Here is a 24,733-nt window from a genome sequence, read left to right as displayed (position 1 = left end):
TTCACGCGGTCCTTCGTTTTCGAAAGGAACAGATGCACCGTAGGAAACGCCGCAATATTATTTCCCATAAGGATGAATGGATAAGGATAAGGGAATCAAATTCGCGACTGTACGTTTCGGAACCGATAGGCCGCGTGTACTTTTGTGCAAATCCCTCAATATCAAGCTGCATTAATGGGTGAACACGCTACAACGGACCCGATGTTCGCCATCCGCCAGGGGTTGCAGAAATGCCGCGAATATAACGTGCTCACACATCACTTGTTCATCGATTTAAATCGGCGTATGATACAATCGGTTGAAACATGGACTTTTCGTGCTGATGCTCAAGGAAGGTGTTACCTACCATCTACGGCGGAGTGCAAATGGAAGACGGGACTTGGAGAAGGCGAATGCACCACAATTGCATCAGCTGCTAAGAGAATCAACCATCGTCCACACCGCGAAAATCGGGAGGCTACGGTGGGCGGGTCATGTCATCAGGATGTCGGATGGCCACCCGACTAAAATGGTTCTCGACCCTACGCAGAGTGCGGAACTGGAGACACACAGCCACGGACCAAGTAGACTGTAGACTACTCCTACGTACAGCAGAGGACACTCAGGCCTTAATCTGACCGGTAAGGTAAGTAAGCCCATGATTCCTAGGGAACAAAGCAAACCAAATTCCGTGCTTAATGGCAAGGTTCAAACACTAGTCTTCGCCAGGTCGCCAGTAGGGGTGGTAAAACTTGCAGTAATTGTATTAAAAACAAAATGATTAAAGTTTGGTCTAATACTTCCTTATGACATATTCCTTGAGTCTCCATGCTGTGGTCTCGCAACAGTTCGATACGATACGTTTAACTTCAATACACGTTCGTCTCCAACATGTTTCTGCATGAGAAATATTCAAATTCAATCGATTTCCTTCAACACGATACGCTACCCGATCAGTTCGATATTTACATGCATACAGTAAATATTGCTTTGTTTTGAAGTGTACTTGTACCACATACTTACAAAACGGTGTGCGGTCTCGTTTGCCACCCACCATCCGTCATTATCCATCGCCATGCGGTGTGAGGGAGATTTACTTGTAGGTAGGTACCTAGGTATGATACGCTCTTTCCGCGGAAAACGATGGAGTCGCATGGTGCTTTTTCCATCCGTTGAGAGCGCTCGCAGCCGTTCCGTTATTTGCTAGGTAGGTTAGGTACCTCGTTGACCGGCGCTGCCTTGCTTGGGTTCGGTAGGTCGGTAATCATATTTATGGTCTGTTTTCCCTCGTTCGGCCAGGAGTCGTAGTCGGTAGTCTGTCGCTCGCTGGTTGGCACGCGTGTGTCTTTTGCAGCTGGTCGCGGTTTGTCCGGCGTTTGGTCCGCCGTCGGTCGCTACGAAAAAAGGCTCAGACTGTGTTTTTCGCCCCCATTAGCTGGCCGATGTGATATCGCGTGTCGCTTTATTGACGACCGACGGTGACGGACGGTTTCTCGGGTAGTGTGTTTGCATGTGATGTGTGCGGCGCGTTCGTGTGTTTGCCAGTGAGTAATCACTGTCTTCGCCACCGCACCAGACCGACCGACTACTGCCGCTTGGATAATGTCGTCCTTCTAGTGAACGGGACTACAACTACTGGTTGATTAGTTTACATTTTAGGGCCATTACGATTTGTCCTGTAAAATGTGGTGCCCGTTAGTGAGTGGTTCGAAGAGCTGAAGTGCTTCATCGATTGCCGAGGGGGAAATATCCGCTGTGAATTGCGTCTCTGTGTCATTACGCCCTGTGCAGTGGTCGCCAGTGGTGCGTGGGGAAGGCGTCGAGTGTTAATGCTGATTAAATTAGAACCACAAGGATCCTTCGGTTTGCGTGTCGTTAACTCCAAAGGTTAGATTCATTATGCGGTTACATTTCCAGGTGCTTGTTGTATTCGTGGTGGTTGCAGGGTGCCAAATGGAATAAAAATACACGTTTTTTTTAATTAATTAACACAATTGGATTCACAATTAGGATTACTTCTGGCAAACAGGTGAACTTATCGCAGATTTCCAGGAAAAGCATGTGTTTATCCCATGGATGGAAACAGTTAGCAGCAAATAAGTGTTAGAAAAATCCATAGCACAAATCGATCCCAGATTCAATGAGCTTGCACAGTTACTTATGTAAATTTCAATAAGCTTTATTTGATCACGATTGAGTGACTAGAGTGACCCAAGCCTATACGGGGAAAAACAGTCAGAAATTTGAAGGCTTATAGTAAAATTCAACCCACTATACACAACATAATGTAAGACATAATCAACAATAGTACGCCACTTTTTAGGTGATGGTATCAAATGGTCGCCTTTCTTGTGAATGGGGCAGATTACCCCTTCCTTTAACTTCTCCGGTAACTGTTCGGTTTCCTAGATCTTGACTATCAACCGACGCAGACAACTTTTCGCGACCCATTTTGACTTGTTCAGCTGCGATACCATCCTTACCAGCTGTTTTGTTGATTTAGATCCGGCTAATGGTATTCTGAACTTCCCTCAGCGTGAAAGTTGGTTGGTTTCCGTCCTCTACTGCACAGGCATAGTCGTTTCCTCCGTTGCCGTGGGCTCCCGTGCCTACGTTCTCCACGCCGTTCAGGTGCTGATCGAAGTGCTGCTTCCACCTTTCGATCACCTCACGTCCGTCCGTCAAGAGGCCTCCGTCCTTATCCCTGCATGGTTCGGCTGTCAAATCATTCGTTTCGTCAATATCTTTCTTTATACGTACCCGATGGTGCTCTCTGCTGCACCGTTGATGGCTGGTTTTACTGTACTCCAGCAGTCCTGTAGACATTGCATAATGGTCCACGAAACAGATTTACGAGGAAAGATGCATTTAGCGCCTTCAAATGATTTTCTAGATTAATATGGTCTTCTACAAAGTTGTTCCTAAAAACAAGGCCCTATTTTCAATATACATGAAAATTAGGGTGGTCCATATTTTCAAAGAAATTGGGAACCAAACTATTTTATTTGCAAGAATAACTATATACATTCTTCAAGATAGTTGTAGATCTATCGATTTTGAGCAAGTTTGCTGAAGACACTTTTTATGTAGCTTTAAAATTGACCGATCTAGAGGTATTTTTCTGAATAAGCTTAGGGTGGTTCAAGAAAAACTGGTTTTCTGGCGATAACTTTTTCAGTTTCGGTTTTTCATCAAAGTCACCCAAGAAACTTGTAGAGCATTTGAAGACGCGTCGTTTCGTGCGCTGAGATGATCGTTACCCAAGCAACACGACTTGTTGCTAACCCAGTAACAGCAACCTTAGTGCAATTTATTCACTGTCCGTATTACGGACGACATAACACAATTGCTTCTTCTTTGAAACCCAAAACGCGCAGATTCTGAATTCTTATGCAACATAAACGAGGAGGAATGATAAAAAAGTTGGGAAAAGATTTTGTCCAGACTCGAACCATGGACACCAGCAGTCTTCAAAATTTCCTTTTCATTGCACTGCTTTGATGTCAAAACCAAGGAGCAGAAAAGTGCGCGCTCCCTGTTTGCAAAGCAACATTGCTTTGATTCGCTCCCTTGTCCGCTCCTCTCATTTTGCCAAAATACTGCATCATTGATCTAAATCATTCGCTCTGGGTGAGCAGCATTCCAGGAAAAACTGCTATGCGTGATAGGCCTAGCAACGCTAATAGCAAACTTGATTTGCGTGTCGTCGAATGCTGAAAAAGCCCTCTCACGTCCTGCTACCTAGTGTTTTGGTCATCGTATTTTAATGTGAGACCTAGTATGAGACATAGAGGTGTGTGGTGCAGTTATTTAAATTGAACTTTGAAGCTGTTCTAAAGTGTCCCTTCCATTTTAGAATATCAAGCATGGATCGAGGATGGGTAAAAATGACAGAAGGCTATCTTGGCACGTCTCGATTTGGAACCAACCAGCGCGCTGCAGCGTAGTGAAAACATCTATTTAGCCATTATTGCCTCTTTTCCAGAGGTTTTATTTCGTTATTTCACTGGTCTCTCAAGCAAGAAGCGTAACGACATTACTTACAATGCCACCTACATATTATTACTGTTAATAAATACATTTCTCGTTTCTAAGTTATTTGATTTATATGGTTGCATCACTTTGTCCGAAATTACATTTCCTGAGGAGTAATTCTTCCGTATTAACAACGAAAAAAAAATGCCTTTTTCCCAAGGGTTCCTGGACACCAGGCAAACGGCTGGTGAAACTTGGCCACACGACCGATTAACTCGCTCAGACTTGTGGTTTGTAACAAACATTGCGTCAATCGGATCGAGTTGGTCGTTAGCCACATAATGTTTGATTTACCGTTTGACTGGTGTTTAAGTACCTTTAGACTCCCAGAATTGGCTTTGATTATTTCCTGAATGTCCCTTATGTGATCAACGGTGCAGAATTTTGAAATTCAATCAAACCATTGTGTCATACCGATAACCTCCATGCGACTTCATTTTAACCCTTCAGAGCCGGATTATTTTGTCTTTGATGCCCCATCCTCGCTGGCCTCAAACACGTTTCTTATGTTCGGTTTCATAGCCGAGGCCATCTTGACCATCCTGCTGTAAAGGGTTTAATTTAAATGTTTCAGGTCATCCAAAACGTACCCATGATACCCTTTATGTGGCCTGAATTTAACACTGTACCCATAATACAGTTTCAGATATGTTTACTTCATAACGTTATGATGCATCCATCAAACATAAAAAGAACTTACTTCACTGAAATGATTTGAATCAATGATGCAGTATTTCTGATCAAGTGAGCACAGGAGTAATAAAATGCAAATGTTCAAATTTGTTGCGAAGCATTGAGTTTTTCAACGCATGCTTTTTCAAAACTCAGCTTATCAATGATCATCTTTGAAGACTGGACACCAGGAGTGGGGTCTCTAGTTAGCCTAGTGGTTAAGGCTATGGATCGCCAATCCGGAGACGGCGGGTTCGATTCCCGTTCCGGTCGGGAAAATTTTCTCGACTCCCTGGGCATAGAGTATCATTGTACTTGCCTCACAATATACAAATTCATGCAATGGCAGGCAAAGAAAGTCCTTCAATTAATAACTGTGAAAGTGCTCAAAGAACACTAAGTTGAAGCTAGGCAGGCCAAGTCCCAGTTGGGACGTAGAGCCACAAAGAAGAAGAAGAAGAACACCAGGAGTATTATCTACTCACCTTACATACTACACCAAAAGCTCTGTGAGAGAATCGATGCTCAACACACCATAAAAGCTACTGAAGTTACTTGTTACTTTATTGCACCTTCTTTGTCACAAGCTAGAGAACTGTCAAAATGAAAAGACGCTCAAGTTTTCTGTAACGCATATGGAACCTAATCTGAACAAACAAACCAGAGTTAGATGTTTCAGACATGTTACATAACACATTTAATGTAAGCTGACTGTATTATCACTTGCGAGCAATATGTAAGCTCCGCCTCCACAGATCGATGTCAAACACGTGGTAATTTGTGATTTCTATGAAACAAAGCCGCAAAGCATAGAAAGCCACAATCTGCATGATGTTGCAGGTGCTGCTTGGGAATTATCTCTTTTGGTTCAAAAGTTACAGGCATTTTTCTTTAAAAAATCATAGTTTTTTTTAAAAGGTGTTTTGACGGGTTGGGGCAAACATAAAAAATATCTTTTGCCCGCATTCAAAAGAAGAAATGTTGTTATAAAACATATCAAAAAATTAGAGGGGTGTTATTTTTGTAACTCAAGTGAAAAATACTTGAAAAGTGCCTATTTTTTCTAAAAAAATCATCAACATCTTTTGAACGGAATGACGTAGCAACATTCTCAGCGCACGAAAATGTGCGTTTTTCAAAGCTCTAAAAATGGTTCTTAGACAACTTTGATTAGAGTTTTGAAACATAATAGACAAAGCGATTAAACTGTTTTGACCAAATTTGGAGCATTTTCCCATAGTTTTCATAGGGTGACGCTAGAACAAATCGTTTTATTGCTTTATCTTTTTTGTTTCAAATTTCTCGTCAAAGTCGCCTAAGAACCACTTCAAGAGCTTCCAAAAACGCGCATTTTCGTGCGCTGAGAATGTTGCTACATCATTCCGTTCAAAAGATATTGATGATTTTCTAGAAAAAATAGGCACTTTTCAAGTATTTTTCACTTGAGTTACAAAAATAACACCCCTCTAATTTTTTGATATGTTTTATAACAACATTTCATCTTTGGAATGCGGACAAAAGATATTTTTTATGTTTGCCCCAACCCATCACAAACCCTTTTTAAAAACTATGATTTTTTAAGAAAAACGCCTGTAACTTTTGAACCAAAAGAGATAAGCATCTCAGCGCACGAAACGACGCGTCTTCAAATGCTCTACAAGTGTTTTTTGGGCGACTTTGATGAAAAATCGAAACTGAAAAAGTTGACGCCAGAAAACCAGTTTTTCTTGAACCACCCTAAGCTTATTCAGAAAAATACCTCTAGATCGGTCAGTTTTAAAGCTACATAAAAAGTGTCTTCAGCAAACTTGCTCCAAATTGATAGCTTTACAACTTCTCCGAAGAATGTATTCAGTTATTCTTGCAAATAAAAAAGTTTGGTTAGCAATTTCTTTGAAAATATGGACCACCCTAATTTTAATGCACATTTTAAAGAGGGCCTTTTTATTAGGGACAACTTTGTAGAAGACCATATTTGCCTAAAAACTCATTTGAAGGCATTGAATGTATCTTTCCTCGTAAATCTGGTTCGTGGACCACTGTGCATTGGGCTCTCGCTCGTCTGGCAACGTTGCCTCGAGATTTTGCGCGTATGCTGAGGCAACATCTGATTGCGACAACGTGTGATCGGGTGGCAGCCGATCAACGTAAGGATGTGCATGTTGAGAGTTAAGGGCCGTTCCTTCAACTACAGCATCATCAACGTCCAGTGCCCACACGAAGGGAGACCCGATGACGAGAAAGATGCGTTCTACGCGCAGTTAGAGCAAACATACGATGGTTGCTCACCGCGTGACGTGAAAATCGTTATCGGCGACATGAACGCGCAGGTAGGAAATGTACAGACCGGTAATCGGGCGAAACAGCCTTCACGCCGTATCGAATGATAACGGCCAGCAATGCGTAAACTTTGCAGCCTCCCGTGGTATGGTAGTCCGAAGCACCTTCTTCCCCCGCAAAGATATCCACAAAGCCACCTGGAGATCACCCGATCAGCAAGCAGAAAAGCAAATCGACCACGTTCTAATCGACGGTAAATTCTTCTCGGATATAACCAACGTCCGCACATACCGCAGTGCGAATATAGATTCGAATCACTACTTAGTCGCTGTATGCATGCGCTCAAAACTTTCGACAGTTATTACCACGCATCGAAGTCGAACGCCGCGGCTCAACATCGAGCAGCTGCGTAACGTAGAAGTGGCTCAAGACTACGCGCAGCAGTTAGCAGTGGCCCTACCAACGAAAGAGCAGCTTGGCGCAGTTACACTTGAACATGGCTGGAGGGACATCCGATTCGTCATAGATAGTACCTCGGCTACAGCACTAGGCTTCGCGACTCCGAATCACAGAAACGACTGGTACGACGGCGAATGTGAACAGTTGAAAAATGAGAAGAATGCAGCATGGGCGAGAATGCTGCAACACCCTACGAGAGCGACTGAGGCACGTTACAAGCGATGGAAGAGCTGTACCGCGCTAGGGACACACGAAAGTTCTACGAGAAGCTGAACCGCTCGCGCAGAGGCTTTGTGCCACAAGCCGACATGTGCCGAGATAATCACGGGAATCTTCTCACGAGCGAGCGTGAGGTGGTCGAGAGGTGGCGGCAGCATTACGATGAGCACCTCAATGGCGACGTTGCAAGTACCGAAGGTGGCGTGGTAACAGATCTAGGAGTATGTGCACAGGACGAAAGACTTCCGGCTCCTGACGTCCAAGAGATTGAGAAGGAGGTTGGCCGGTTGAAAAACAACAAAGCCGCTGGAGCAGATCAACTACCAAGCGAGCTTCTAAAATACGGTGGAGAAGCACTGGTGAGAGCACTACACTGGGTCATTACCAAGATTTGGGAAGAGGAAGTATTACCGGAGGAATGGATGGAAGGTATCGTGTGTCCCATCTACAAAAAGGGCGACAAGTTGGATTGCGGGAACTACCGCGCGATCACACTACTGAGCGCTGCCTACAAGATACTCTCTCAAATTTTATGCCGCCGTCTATCTATTGCAAGAGAGTTCGTGGGACAATATCAGGCTGGAATTATGGGTGAACGCGCTACAACGAACCAGATGTTCGCCATCCGCCAGGTGTTGCAGAAATGCCGCGAATACAACGTGCCCACACATCACTTGTTCATCGATTTCAAATCGGCGTATGATACAATCGATCGAGAACAGCTATGGCAGATTATGCACGAATACGGATTCCCGGATAAACTGATACGGTTGATCAAGGCGACGATGGATCGAGTGATGTGCGTAGTTCGAGTATCAGGGACACTCTCGAGTCCCTTCGAATCTCGCAGAGGGTTACGGCAAGGTGATGGTCTTTCGTGCTTGCTGTTCAACATTGCTTTGGAGGGTGTAATAAGAAGAGCGGGGATAAACACGAGTGGGACGATTTTCACGAAGTCCGTTCAGCTGCTTGGTTTCGCCGATGATATTGATATTATTGCTCGTAAATTTGAGACGATGGCGGAAACGTACATCCGACTAAAGAGTGAAGCCAGGCGAATCGGATTAGTCATTAATGAGTCGAAGACAAAGTACATGATGGTAAAGGGCTCCAGGGAGGAATCACCGCGCCCGACACCCCGAATTCATATCGACGGTGATGAAATCGAGGCGGTTGAAGAATTCGTGTACTTGGGCTCACTGGTGACCGACGACAACGACACCAGCAGAAAAATTCAGAGGCGCATTGTGGCAGGAAATCGTGCTTACTTTGGACTCCGCAGAACTCTACGATCGAATAAAGTTCGCCGTAACACGAAGTTAACTATCTACAAAACGCTGATTAGACCGGTCGTCCTCTATGGGCACGAAACATGGACCCTACGTGCAGAGGACCAACGCGCCCTTGGAGTTTTCGAACGGAAGGTGTTGCGTACCATCTACGGCGGAGTGCAGATGGAAGACGGGACTTGGAGAAGGCGAATGAACCACGAGCTGCATCAGCTGCTGGGAGAACCAACCATCGTCCATACCGCGAAAATCGGGAGGCTACGGTGGGCGGGTCACGTCATCAGGATGTCGGATAGCAACCCGATTAAAATGGTTCTCGAGAGTCATCCGACCGGTACAAGAAGACGTGGTGCGCAGCGAGCTAGGTGGGTCGACCTAGTGGAGGACGATCTGCGGACCCTACGCAGAGTGCAGATCTGGAGACGCACATCCACGTACAAAGGGCACTCAGGCCTTAGTCTGACCGGTAAGAATGCCTTACTTCTGTGTTTCGCCGCCTTTGGCGTTTTCATGTCTGGTGGTGATTAGAGTTTATTGCTGTTGTTCTTTTTTGTGGAGTGATTGTAAAGAGTCTTCAGTATAAAAGAACAGCAACGATCAATCTTTGCAGACGTATGCAAAATTGTACAGCCCAAGTGGCTTTAGCCCAAGAACCTTATTTTCATATAGAAAATTTCTATCTAGAAAACCTTGTGAACACGCTATTTCCACCAAAAATGAAATGGTAAACTCGCGTGTTATGCCTCGAGCATGTGTGCTTGTCAACAACACATTTGTTGCTACACTCATATCTGAACTAACAACCAGAGATTTATGTGTTATCACAACCGATGTACAGTCGAGTCTCTTACTAAACGAATTCCTATTAAACGGACTCCTATTAAACGAACTCCTACTAGACAGGGGTGAGCGTTATAGGAGACTAAGAGCTTATGGGATTTCGGCTTTTTGGGGGTGTGGCCTATTATCTCGGGTGTGTTAAGAGTTAGCGCAATACTTTCTTCGGCAAAGTTTTAGGGCATGATAAGATCTACCATTTAGAACTTTGGTTAATATGATTAGTTGGCAACTTGGCCGCTAGAGGCACCATCAACAGTTTGATGCTAAATTGCACTACAGGAATTATATCAGGTTGTCAAGCAAACGTTACGATATTCGACAGCTCAAGACCCTGATAATTTGGAAGGATAGTTTCTTCGGAAAAGTTGTTGGGTACGCCAATAACTTACTGACGATGAGTTGCGAAGTTCGGAATTCCTCCACTGGGCGGCGCTAGTGAGCAAGTAAATTTTCAAAACCTCATATCTCAGAATCCCGATAACTTAGAGAGTTGGTGTCTTTGGCAAAGTTGATCAGTATGACATAAACTTACATAAACATAAACTCTTGTTTCGCAATTCTGCCACTAGGCGGCTCTAATGAACAAGTGTTTTTTTATGTTTTAACTTGAGAGGCTCCAGTTTGAAAACTTCAGTAGTACAGATCTCGGATTACTTAACATAGGCAACCATCCAACCTTCATTGTATCTGATAGAGAGGAATTGTTAGACATAACGCTTTGCTGTAGCAGAATTAGTCACGAGCTGACCAATTGACATGTGTCAGGTGACGAATCTTTATCTGACCATCGTTACATCTTTTTTGAACATGTGAACCACCCCCCCTCCAACCAACTGGGATCTCTTCACCGATTTGCTTGCAGTCAAATTTCATGGATACTCACCATCCATTGACACTCCAAGTGATTTAGATTATGTCGTTGATAATACAATGGCCTTCATCATGGAAGCTTTTGGAGAAGCTTGCCCTCTGCGGTATGTGAAGACCACAAGGGGAACCCCCTGGTGGAACTCTGATCCGGTGAAGCTCAAGAAACAATGTAGAATGAGTTGGAACAGACGACGTTCGGCTGGCTTGGAGGCTTTCAGGTCGGCTCGTAAGGCCTACCAGAAAGCTCTTCGACTTGCTGAACGATCCGGCTTGAAAAACCTTTATATAAATGCTTCCAGTTTGAGTGAAGTCAGTCGGTTGAACAAAATTCTTGCAAAATCTAAGGATTTTCAAGTGAACGAACTTCGTTTGCTAAATGGTGATTTCGCTTCCTTGATGAGGAAGTTTTGAAATGTTTGTTCAGCACACACTTCTCCGGATGTGTGGATATTACATTTTCGGATGACCCTGATGTCTTTTCTTGAAGTTATGAATCTCTGGCTTCGGATCGAAGTATCATAACTTTAGAATCGATTAAGTCGATTAAATAGCTTTGCTCCTTCAAATCTCCCGGGGCAGATAGGATTTATCCTATTTTACTTGTTTTGAAAAAAAAAGAACTACTTAGGTACTTGTTTGCAGTTTTGCTACAGGGTTTATTTCCAAATATTGGTGGGATATTACTGTGAAGTTTATTCCGAAAGTGGGCCGTGCGTCGTATGAAGAAGCAAAGAGTTTCAGATCTATCAGTTTGACCTTTTTTCTTCTGAAATGCTTAGAACGCACTGTGGATCATCACATCCGTGATGTTCATCTGACCAACGTCCCTCTTCATGTGAACCAACATGCTTACCAATCTGGAAAGTCCACTGTGACTCTTTTACACAATGTTTTTTTACGAGAAGGCATTCGCTCAAAAGCAATCCTACTTGAGTGTTTTCTTAGATATCGAGGGTGCCTGTTACAACGTGCCTTTCGATGCCATATTGGAAGCCGCACGGAGTCATGGTATATCTCCAATGATTTCCAATTGGATTCACCAAATGCTCAAAAATCAACATCTCTTCTCGATATTCCGTCAAGCAGCGATTAGGAAATTGAGTGTTTGTGGATGCCCCCAAGGGGGAGTCTGGTCACCACTTTTGTAAAATCTCGTAGCATCTACGCTATTGAGGGTACTAAATAACAGTGGTTTTCCTACTTATGGTCTTGCCGAAGACTACCTAATATTGTTAGTCAGCACTCTTATTGACCTGATGAAAAGCGCTCTTCAGGTAGTTGAGGGCTGGTGTCGCCAATATGGCCATTCGGTAAATCTGAGTAAAACATCTATTTTTTTTTTCACGGAAAGGCGCAACCGTGATGCCATTCGACCTTTGAACGGGGTGACAGTTGAACATAAAGGAACTAGTAAACCCTCGAGTGATTGCGTTTTAGTTACCACCGCCAGCACCACCTTATGCTGAGTATCAAAAGCGTGATTTTTTAAACGTGTTGTGCAAAATACAACAGCGCGATCAGTCGAGGGTTAAGCAACTATTTCATTTCATGAGATGAAAGCATGAAATTAATGAACGCTGTATCACAATTTCGCAGCCACTGTGCACATTTCTCTAAGCGTGTAGCCCGTGTAGGCTTGTTGAACATCGTTTGCTTTTAATGAGCAATCGCTGAGCTAAATTTGATTGTTCGATTATACTTTTTATGTGAATTCCTACCATTGGTGGACTGGTTTCGGAAGTAGTAAATGTTAGTTTGTTTTCAGCTATAAAAATCATTCAACTTCAAGGGGAGACGGGGAGACTAAACAAACTGACAAACCACTCTTTGGTACACCATTCATCAATCGAACCCTTTCTAACGCTCCGTTGATATGATCTACGCACCGGTCGATTTCAGCCGCAAACCCCTCAAAGCAAATGAGCTCAACAATCAGTACGGTAAATGTGCTTTAATCCACCACAACCATGTTTGCGTGTGAGTTTTATACCCTATTCAGTTAACAGTGATATTCTGTGGTCACTATAATTGTATGTCGTGTCGTGTTTCCATGCTCCTGCATGCGTTGGAGCGACCGACAGTTTGTGTGTACCCAATAACCTCATGATGACCGTGAAACTCATCCAAAACATTCAAACACAATTGAGCAGATAGTCTAGTTCTTTTTACATTGTAGTGTAGAGTGATGCTTTTTAGTACAGTAGACGTTAAAGAAACATGTTTACGTTTCACATTAACGAATGGAAATTTTAAACTGGTAATCGAAGTACGAACGAAAGAATATACGATGAAAAAGTCTAGAATCTCTAGTTTTCCGACTAACATTCCTTTCCTTTCCCAATTACCGTTTGGACGTAGTCGATGCCATTATAGACCTTTCTGAAACTGGGAGCCCTCGAATTATGTTCATTCAGAATGGTTAACTAGTCCCAAGCATTCATAAGTTCTCTAGGAAATTTCAATTGGTCTGCTAAAAGCGGTGTGAAAACTATGAATTATATGGTCATCTTTGCTCATGCTTTTGTCCCCTTTTTTGAAAAAAAAAATCAATATTCGCTTTACGTAATATGCATTCCTTATTCTAAAAATAAACCAAAAACTTAATTCTGGCGCTTCAACCACAAAACCAAACCACTCCGATATGCAAATGTAAGTTGGCAATCAAATAATCGACTGTTTATATCTTCCCTAGTTTTCCCATGCTGGTTCAACCTAGTATGGTAGGTGTACCACCAAGAAACTTTGCGTTGCCTTTGCATTTGCATCAATGTGAAGTTTCCACAATACGTATACCAAACCAACGAGCAAAACTTGGAAAAGAGTGTCACCAAACGATTCCCAGAACCTGTTCCCTTTAGCAAGAAACTTTTACTGATGCGGGTCAGGTCTTTCGTGGTTGCACTATGGGAGTCCAGGTGCTAAAAAGTCGTGAAATGATATGCCCTCAATTCGATAATAAATTCGGCATTTCGAAGTTCTGCTTCTTCTTCTTTATGGCTCTACGTCCCCACTGGGACTTGGCCTGCCTCGCTTCAACTTAATGTTCTTTGAGCACTCCCACTGTTATTAATTAAACGGGTTTCTTTGCCTGTCATTGCATGACTTTGTATATTGCGTGGCAAGTACAATGATACAATTTGCCCAGGGAGTCTAGATACCTGAACGGGAATTGAACCCGCCGTCTCCGGATTGGCGATCCATAGCCTTAGCAACTGGGCTGACTTGAGACCCCAGTTTCGAAGTTAGATGATTCTAAAATTAAAAAGAAAAATCACCGTAGAGTTGTGCCACATTTTTTTGTTATGGTGTTGAAGATAGCGGGGTAATAAGGCAGCATCCATTTATTACGTAACGCTAAAATCGACATTTTTAGACCCCCCCTCCCACCTCCGTAACGCTTTTTTGTATGAAAACCCTAAAAATTTTGTATGGGCCGTAACGCTCGGTCGTACTCCCCCCTCCCCCTAGAGCGTTACGTTATTTATGGACGACGCCTAAGGAGATTTTAAGAGAACTGTGGTCAGTTGATGTTGGATGAAAACTATATGGACTATGGGTAGAAATGAGGTCCTTGGGAAGAGGAGGTGTTGCAGTTGATTCCGTAAGAATAGCTTGAAGAATCTGAAATTCATTCAAGGAAATTGACCAGATATTTTCACAGGAGTTACCCCAGTATTACCCACCGGAATTCTCACAGAAATTTCTGAGGATATTCCTGTCTAGATTTATCCTGGAATACCCGTCAGCCACAAATGCCCGTGCATAGGTATTCCTTTCGTAATACCTATACAATAATCCATTATGGTTTTTTAACAGGCTTCCTTCCAGGAGCCTCCTCTTGGATCGTCTTCGTATTCCCGTTAGAACATTTTCTGGAATTGATCATGGAATACCATGGCCAGGCTTATTCTAAGAATACATCTAGGTGATTGAATTCAATAATTTTACAATCCACAACCCGAGAAGGGGGAACGCGTTCTGTATGATAACTTCGAATATTGCAGATGCTATAAGACGATAATTAAACTTAAGACGTATGTATTATATATATTAGAGTGGGTCAACGTTGTATGGAGAAACTTTAAATTCGACCGCATCAACCCGGAACAAAGCTTTTTTAACTCCTTTTTGCGTCCAAAACAACTGTGCGAAATTTGGGAGCGATTGGTTGCGTCCCCGTATTCCGCATTGTGATTGAAATTTGTATGGAAGTTAGTATGGGAAAACGTACTTTTTTGCATTTTACTCATAAGTTGAATTCTTTTGTCTAATACCGTTTAACTAATGACGTTAAAGTATAGCCTAGGATATGCCGAAAAACTTTGCCGAAGACCGCAAAGTGATCCGACGCTTGTGAAAAAAGTTATTCGCTTGGTAACTTAGGCCAAAAACTGAGATTTTATTATTGATGTTATTCCTTTACATGTTAAATGATAAGCACCACCAGGCAGTCTGTGCGTTATAACTTTGTTCACAAGTGTCGGATCACTTTGCGGTCTTCGGCAAAGTTTTTCGGCATATCCTAGGCTATGCTTGAACGTCATTAGTTAGATAGTTTTAGACGAAAAATTTCAATTTATTGGAAAAATGCAAAAAAGCACGTTTTCCCATACTAAATTCCATATAAATTTCAATCGCAAAGCGGAATAAGGGGACGCAACCAATCGCTCCCAAATTTTGCACAGTTGTTTTGGACGCTAGAAGGAATCGAAAAAGCATTGTTCCAAAAAATCGACTTTGTTGACCCAGTCTAATATATATATTATCTAACATCAAATTGATTACGACCGAACTATTGCTTTTACTGATAAACACTAATGTTCCTTACAATGTCAGTACGCTCGGGCGGCAGTGTCGAATACAAATAGTATGCACGTTCATTAGAGGATGTTCAGGATATCACTCCCACATTAAAAAATCCCGATGGAAATTGTTTCTGGGATTCCGCCAGGAGTGCTATGAAATTAATTCAGGAATTAATTCAGGATTCGGAATTTCTACAGGAATTCCTTCCTCTAGGAAATTCATCTGGCAATAATTTAGAAAATCTTTCTAGGATTCCTTTCCTCCAGGGGTTTCTCTGAGAATTCCTCCGGTGATTCCTTAAGGAATTCCTCCAAGAGTTCTTAAGGGAATTCGTCCAGGAGTTCCTTCTGAAATTCCACCAAAAATTCCCGTAGGAGAAAATCTTTGGGCATTCCTCCTGGAATTCATTCAAAACTTCTTCTAGGAGTTCCTTTGAAAATTCATTTAGCATTTTATTACGAAAAAAATATGGAGCACTACAAATGCACATTAAAATATAGCATATTGTAGTGGAACCTTACAAATGCGTAATAAATTAGGATATCACAAATGGACAGACACAACACAAAACATATATTTAGCCCTGTTACCCTTGTGGATAAGGATTTCCGAAGACAGGATGACGAGGTTTCAGTAATGTTGTTGGTCCATCAGTCAATCCTGTAATCGTATTTTCTCTGGTATTACCTTTCGTTCGCAGCATTAGTTGCTTTCATAGCTTGAGTTTTGTCTAGGAATTTCTAATCCTAAGGGGGCATCTCGATTCGGGTTTCATCACTGAGTTCTATAACTTGAAGTCTGTGCCAGGGAAAGGTTGACAGCTCTAGCACTTAATCACGACCCGAAATGGCCTGAATGTCGGCAATCGAAATAGGATTGTGGGCCTCTATTCTGCCAGAGCCCTATAAATGTGCATTATTACTAGGGGAATATTCACAAGTGAAAATAGCACATTTAACATAAAAATAAAACTTGTAATAATTTTTATGCTAATGCCATTCAAAGCTTCTTCTAGGAGTTCCTTTGAAAATTTAGCGTTTTTATACTAATTCCTCCACAAATTTCTTCGCTAATTCCTTCAGGAGTTCCTCCGGGAATTCCTCCAGGAGTTCCTTCAAGAAATCCGTCAGGAAATCCTCCAGGAGATCCTCCACGAATTTTTCTAGGAGTTCCTCCAGGAATTATGTCAGTCGAACATCGGCTTATGCCTATGATCTATACAAAGTATCATATTTCAAGCCTAACTTTACCAAACACCGTATCTAACAAAATCAACGAACGGAGAAAATCGAAGGGGAAGTTCGCTGTTCCCATAGCAACTCATTCATTGAGCATTTTAGAAACGTGAAAAATCCAGGTATTTTTTCACAAATCATCCCCAAAGGTGAGTGACACAAGTAGTCCTTAACGAAATTTAGCGTCTCATGTGGAAATCTCAATTATGCAATTCAGTATCATAATTTCCATTTCCTACAACTCATCTGAGTATCATATGGCCAACTTTACCGCACTGTTTTAGTATGCAACTGAAATGAGTTGCATAATGAAATATAGTTGCATAATGTTCATTATGCAACTCATTTGAGTTGCATTATGAACATTATGCAACTCAAATGAGTTGCATTATGAACATTATGCAACTCAAATGAGTTGCATAATAGTTATTTATGTAACGAGTTGCAGTTGATTTTTTCAGCACGAGTCGTACATTTATCCAACGAGGCTTGCCGAGTTGGATAAATACGAAGAGTGCTGAAAAAATCGAGTTTTGCAACGAATTCCATACAAAATTTTATGCAATGATTTTTTTTCATAATGCAACCCATTTGAGTTGCATAATGTTCATAATGCAACTCAAATGAGTTGCATTATGAACATTATACAACTATTTTTCATTATGCTACTCATTTCAGTTGCATAATGAGCCAGTTCGGAAAAATTGGCCAATATGATATCAAAATGAGTTATATAAAATATAAATTATGATACTGAATTGCATAATAGTAGTTTACGCAACAAAAAGTGCAGAATGGAGATTTATACAGTACGAGTCGTACATTTATCCTACGAGGCTTGCCGAGTTGGATAATTACGACGAGTGCTGTAAAAATCGAGTTCTGCACCGAATTGCGTACAACGGTTTTTTTGCAGTTGCATAAATTACCGCTTGAGGCTAGTTTTTATCTAAGCTTTTGCACCAAACTGCGCACTGATGTTCATAGCCAAGCCATGATTAAGAAAATCTGATCATAGCAGGTTATACTGTGCAGTTGTCACCTTTTTTTCAAAACTGCGTCCAGAAAGCATGAAGAAGTTGATCAATACTAAAAACAGTGCTGTAATGGTTCATTACGCAACGCAAATTAGTGCTGTAATGAAGCATCACAGCTCTGCTAATTTGGTGTGGGAAAGTAGGCCTTTTCCTGGCAGGTTTGCGTGAGGTAAAACAGCCTATTACTAATCTATTCTATTCTAGTGCTTGCACAACCAGTATTGAAAAGCACCCAGGATATATTTCTTAGAATTTCTTCTGGTATACTGTCAATTTTAATATTTGTAGCATACCAGTGATGATGTGATAAAAGCTTAGCTTAGCTTAGACTGACTGCACATTAGCGTGAGACACCAAAAGACATTTTACTCCTGTACACTTTTTGAGTTCCCTTTTGGTCCCATATCGACTGTGCAAAATTTCAGCTCGATCGGAGAAACTATATTTTAGCGCCAGCCATTTTAAGTTTTCATACGATTTACTATGGGGAAAATCACTATTTGAAAGAAAAATCGCCACAGGTTTCCCCTTAACCCCCAAAAATGAATCGATGAATGATTTATGTTGGAAATTTTACGAGGAACCAACCTTCCGAAGACTGCAAAGCGACCTAAGGCATGTGGAAAAAGTTATTGACTGAAACCCGAATGGCATGCCAAAGCTGTTTAACATGTAAGGAATAACAATAAATAGTAAAATCTCGTCATTTTATCGATCGGGGGAGGCTTAATAACTTTTTTCACGAACGTCGGTTTGCGGTCTTCGGAGGTCTGATTCTTCGTGAAGTTTTCTACAGAAATCATTCAACGACTTATTTTTAGGGATCTGACTCCTAGCGATTTTTCTTTGCCGAAGTAAAATTTCTCCATAGTAAATCGTACGAAAAACTAAGAATGGCGGGCGCTAAACTATAGTTTCTCCGATCGATCTGAAATTTTGCACAGTTGGTATGGGACCGAAGTGGAACTCAAAAAGTATACACGAGTTAGAGTTTTTCCAATTTTTGTTTTTTCCCATATAAACCGTGTACCAGGCTACTGCACATATCTATGGTTGCTACTCCGTGATTGAGCCGAACCAATGACAATTGCACAATGAATCAACTGAATAATTGACTGGGAGTGGTCAACATTCTCACTGTGCACGCTTCAGAGGCTCTCTTTAACGGTACAATAACGGTGCCGGACACGTCCTTGCAGTCAGGTTGGAAGAGGGAAGGAATTTTAATAGCAACTTTTGTTATGTGAAAGTTGGCGTTTACCGTACGTCTCCACCAAAAGCTGCAGGAAGGAGTGATTGTTAGTAGGGAAGGTATCGTTGGGTCAGGATTCACTTTGATATGTAATAAGACCTTTTGAAGTTGAAGCATGCCGTGTAGACTGCAGTGATGTTGTTCGCTTCACGCGGAAAGCAAACAACCAACCACCCTCGTCAGGTGCTACACTAGCTCAACTGAGGCTCGGCTAATTTCCATTCTTTTTTCCGAGATCCGCACAGCCGATTGCTCGGCAACCTAAATTCAACTGAAATATCGGCAAAAAATCAATTTTATTCGTAGCAGCACCTATGGGTGCCGCTGGCATCAAACTTCAAACGTCAAGCATTTAGCCGAGATTCAGCAAATGAACTTTAACCGAGATTTGCACAGCCGATTCCGGCATTCTGTTTTAAGTGTGTACAAAAGAAGCAACAAAATATGCGGACGGAAGTGCTATTGTTCGCATCACGCGGAAAGCAAACAATCGACCACCCACGTCAGGTGATTGCTCAATATTTATTCATAAAAATACAGACAACAAATATACATAGACAGATACATAGAAAAACAATATGTCGTTAGGAGATTGCACAAAAAAATGAAATTTAAGAAAAAGAAATAATTAGTGACAAAACGGAACAAAAATCCAAGTTGACACTCATGGTGACGAACTATACAAAGTCAATGAAAAAATATTTGATGAGAGGACATTATAAACATATGAATACAAACTATCACCAATGGTATAAAATTGAATTAATATAATATTGATATAGAATCCATAGATAGAGAATAACAAGGAACAAACTCACCGGATAAATAATCGCCTGCCATCAACTGAACCAAAAAGCGAATGGAAAAAATTCGAAACACCAAAGGCAACGCGAGCGCAATTCCGGCCTTCAGCTACCGAGCCGTCGCTACATACTCAGCACGCCGACGCTGACGACCACTACGAAAAACCGACCGCACTTTTCGAGCAACTCCAACGCACTCTTGGCCACTGGATTCTAGCGTTCTTTTCTACGAACTTCGTCAATTTGATGTCTCCTTGCTTCCACTTTTGCACAAACTCCATATCAGTGATGATGTAATAAAAATATTAAAACGGCCAGGCCCACTGTGCAGACTAATGGGTTTGAAGATAGTTCAAAAACTTTCGGCAATTAGATTAGACTTATGAATAATATAATCAACGCAATTTTTTGAATATGATAAAAGAAGAAAAGGGGACAACCGTACCAACCGTTTCATTTTCAGGGTGATTGGGTATGTAAGTATAATTATAATCGTTGGAAGTGATGTAGCTAGGAAGGTTAATGCACACTTCTTGGTACAATGATATTCAGGGATGTGACAATGACATTTACATCGTATGCCCTGGCCCTAATGCCTAAGGCTTGAGCGCCTATACTCGCTCTCTGAAACGAAAGAAGAAAAAAAAATATGGCTGCTAAACCCTCCTATTCGCATGGTCAAGTTAGATGAGGAAAATGGCGTATTAACTACAATAAAAAATTGGAAAGCTCTCACCCAATTTCAACCGGGAATCAGTTTCAGCATTCTTCATTATGGATGAGGAAAAAATCAACTTTCTGCAACTCGTTACATAAATAACTATTTTCATATGTTACACAAGGTGTTTTAAAATGGAGGAGAACGTGCCTCTGGAGCCGACCTACTGAAGGTGTTTGGTAAAGTTAGGCTTAACTTGTGTATTACATATAAACTACCATGATTGTGGGCCAGCGTATCTCCTGGATAATTGCCGCAATCACGCCGACATTTTGTAGTTCACGCTCCAGGGTATTTTCTCTCTCACGTTATAAGTTCTGGCCAAGGATCTGGCTTTTAATTCATAATCCTTAAAGCGTTGCCTAGTCAGGTTGAATAAATCCGTTAGCTCTTCTTCTCAGTGTTGCAAAAATCTCATTAATTTGGACTGATTCGAACACTAATTAGCACATCTTTTCAGCCATTTTTCCTTCTAGTCATGTTCCAAACAATTTCATTCAATCAAAGCACCTATCAAATGAGAAGTGAATCCTTGTCAATTGAATAAATTGTCACTCGAATGAGTAGCTGGGCACAAAACATGAAAAATCCTGCAAAATTCCGCCAGACTGAAAAAAAAATCGAATATCGTGTCAAAGTCGGGTTAATTTTTATCGATTGCAGGTTAGAACTTTTTTCACAAAATTGACCATAATTCAAAAAACGAAAAAAAAGTGCATTCCTAAAATTTTAGCGATTAAAACGTATAAAATAACCTTCTCAAAAATATATTTTTTTTTAAATTTTCCACGAGTTCGGGCATAGTTTTTCCGGCTTTTCTTGACATATTTTCTCAACTGCGGAAAATTTTGTGGAAAACTTTTCCAGTTCATATTTTTCTTTGAATCCTGAGAAAATTTGCTTCAATTTTCTTAAAAAAAACTTTGTTTCTACGATGTCGGGGGAAAACCTGAGTTACGGAAAAATAGGCGACCCTAAATTTTTCTCGTTTTATTTTTATTCATATATCCAATGCCTGTGGAAAAAGTTCTACGAAAATCTGAGACCCTTCGGCCAAACCCGTACGGTAATAAAAAAAAACCCTGTTGCCTACAAGACGCTGAAGAGACTCCTTCTGGCGCAACACAGCATTTCATACTCAGCCGCTGGATGCCAGAACACACGCTGTTTGAACCGCACCTCCTTGAAGATCAGACTCTTGGGACGCACCTCCTACATCTAGCTGTAGTCAGAAGGACAACAGAAAAAAATATTCATGTAAATTTCAGAGAAAAATCATGCACATGAAGGGAATGCTAGAGTTAGTGCATATTTACATGAGATATCATGTAAAAATACGTTACGTTCGTGTATTTTTCCGCTTATAGTCGCTTAACCGGTTGGAGTCCATGATGGTTGGCGGACACGATGGTACTGTAATTTTACATTATATCTCATGTAAAAGTGCACTAACTCTAGCATTCTCTTTATGTGCATGATTTCTCGCTGAATTTTAATTACATTTTTTTTTTCTGAATGGCGGTTGTTGTAATCATATTCAACCCGCATTAGGTATATATTTAATTTATTTTGAAATACTTCTTACAAACAAGTGCAAAAACTGTAACTTACTTACTTACTTTCAGTTGGGCACTCACGGTGGTGCAGAGGGCCGAATTGAAAGATTTCCATCCTGGGCGATTGCCAGCCATCGCCTTGACCTGTGGCCAGGTCAAATTTCTGTCGATTTGGCTACGCCGCCATGTGCCTCTGGGTCTGCCTCTGCTGCGATGTCCCGCTGGGTTCCAGTCTAATGCTTGCTTGCAGATTTCGTTTCCGCCCCTGCGTAGAGTGTGGCCGACCATCTCCACTTTCACTCCCGAATTTCTGTCGCTATCGGCTTTTGATGACATCGACGATGGAGCTACACGTTGGAGATCCAATTCTGAAGCCACTATGCACTAATTATATACCGCAGGCATCTGTTGATGAAGACCTGTCGTTGCGTGTTCTCCATTGATACACACCAGGTTTCACTGGCGTATAGCAGCACAGATTTCACGTTCGAGTTAAAAATTCGGATTTTGGTGCGTCGACTGATCTGGTTGTTTTTCCATACATTTCTTAAACTCGCAAAAGCAGCCCTCGCCTTCTTGATCCGTGCACCTATGCCGATCTTGGTGCCGCCATCGGCCGCCATTTGGCTTCCAAGATATTGGAAGCTTTCAACATTCTCCACTGATTGCCCACAGGCGAGGAGCGTGTTCACCTCGTAGGCCAGAGTATAGCAGAATTTGACCCGAAGCCAATCTGTGTTCTCCAAAGTTCGGCCAACAGCCTTTGCTCAGTCCTAGGATCTCAAGCTTCATACGGCATGGCTCATTGGGTTTGCCATTTTACCTTGCTGGGCAAGTTCCAATTCTTGTCCGTTGTTTCGCTCTAAAAGTCGTTGCCGTTGAATCAGTTCGTGATCTTCCATTCTCGGTTTCAGTGACGGTTTTTGGGGTTTCGGAAACAGTAGGTTGTTGGCTCGGTTGTTGGCCTAAGGTCCCCTCCTAGACAACCAGAACTCGCATAAAAATGCATAGATTTCATCATATTATCACCAACATACCTCACAATCACATAAATGTAAACCATAAGTACAACCAAAGTGCGAAATTCATCGCAATAAACGACGATCTAATGTTGGTTGTTCGGCGCACAAAACTGAATCGCATAATCATCCAAGCAGACTCACAAAATAACATTCGTATTCGCACAAAACGGTACACTGTGATGATTATGCGTATTTTACCTTGTTATGACAGCTCCACTCGCATTGGTGAGTCAATTAACTCGTACAAAGGCATAAGTGAATTTGATTACGTATACATACAAACTCACATGATCGAGAATTAGTTATGCACACATTATGTGATTTCAATTGTGATAGCAAGAGAAACATTGCTGTCTGAATTTGGTTTCGGTGTGGATCTGCCGCAAAAGTGGAAAAGCTTCAAGTAGTTTTTGATTATAAAATGGTTAGTGCTGTTTTGTGAAACAATTCAAAAGGGTTTTACCTCGCCCTGCAGGGTTCTGGTAGACAAAAAATGCAGAACTTCACGTTAAGTTTGGAGTTTTTTGGCCAAACTTCCTCGTACTTGGACATCACAGGTAAGTCGATGTTATGTAGGAAAACCCTGAGATGAGTTGTCATTGCGGATTATTAGCTTGTTCCGCAAGAATTTGTGTGGTGTTAAGTATAAATTACCGATTGTTAGTCCAAATGTCATAAGTTCGATACTGGGGGCGCAGTGAATTGAATTTTTTTGTTCTAATAAAAACAATTCGCACACTATGATTGATTACGTCGCAATACAGTACACATCCTTAACCCTCGAGCGATCGCGCTGTTGTATTTTGTACAACACGTTGAAAAAATCTCGCTTTTTGTACTCATCATTAGCGTGGTGCTGAAGCAGGTAGTCAACCGCGCGAGTTACGGAAGGTTAATCGCAGATGATATCGTTTCAACTCATATAGCGTTATCTTTGTTCCGTCCATGCACGCATATCGCCTTCACTTTTGCACGCATAAGGCATATTTGTAGCATTTTATGCGATTAAACTTTTATGGATAGTTTCGCGTATAACACGGTTTTTACGTATGAATTGGTTGTCTGGGCTATCCACCGTGGTGGTGCTGCCACCTTAGGTCTAGCTTCCACTGGAGGAGCATTTCATACTCAGCCGCTGGATGCCAGAACAGACGCTGTTTTGAGCCGCACCTCCTTGGTGAACAGACCTCATCAATCTAGCTGAAGTCAGAAGGACAACAGTGCCCAAGCTGCACTACCACCTAAGCACACAACTCTTAGCTGGTGGTCTTTATCATCGCTTGACCCGTGGAAGCATGAGGTAGGAACTTGTGAGGAACAGAGCAATGTTGGACGCTCTCCTTTTCGACTCATCGTTTTGCAGCGCCAAAAACTGTAAAACTTGACCTAATGATGAACAAGTTTGACCACCTTCTGGTATGCAGCCGCCCCATAGTGCATCCCCGGAACCCATTCCACGAAACCTCTGCTAGAAGCAGTCCCGTCGTTGCTGGTTGGTGGCGCGCGGAAACCTGCAGCAGGTCGTCTATCAGATCAGGGTCGGGCGGAGTAAGCCGAGTAGAACGCGCTCGGCACACAGGAAGAAAAATTTAAATAATTGATCAGTGCACTATATCTGCTGCTATTTTGTTGGCTGACGACGGTGTGAAGCAAAGAAAAAA

General features: G+C 41.9%; 1 protein-coding gene across 1 annotated transcript in view; it reads left to right on the top strand.

The window, feature by feature from the left end:
- Window positions 1-1,285: 1,285 nt before the first annotated feature.
- Window positions 1,286-24,733, top strand: part of LOC109419802 (prion-like-(Q/N-rich) domain-bearing protein 25) — a 104,753-nt gene continuing 81,305 nt past the window's right edge. The window contains exon 1 of the mRNA XM_062846512.1: window positions 1,286-1,866. Within this exon, the coding sequence (XP_062702496.1) occupies window positions 1,809-1,866 (58 nt within the window). The 5' untranslated portion in view covers window positions 1,286-1,808. The remainder of the gene's footprint in view (window positions 1,867-24,733) is intronic.

The sequence above is a fragment of the Aedes albopictus genome, chromosome 1 (genome assembly GCF_035046485.1).
Source record: "Aedes albopictus strain Foshan chromosome 1, AalbF5, whole genome shotgun sequence".
Taxonomy (NCBI): Eukaryota; Metazoa; Arthropoda; class Insecta; order Diptera; family Culicidae; genus Aedes; species Aedes albopictus.
The sequence above is the reverse complement of the archived record's forward strand: the minus strand, read 5'-3'. Positions and strand labels throughout refer to the sequence as shown.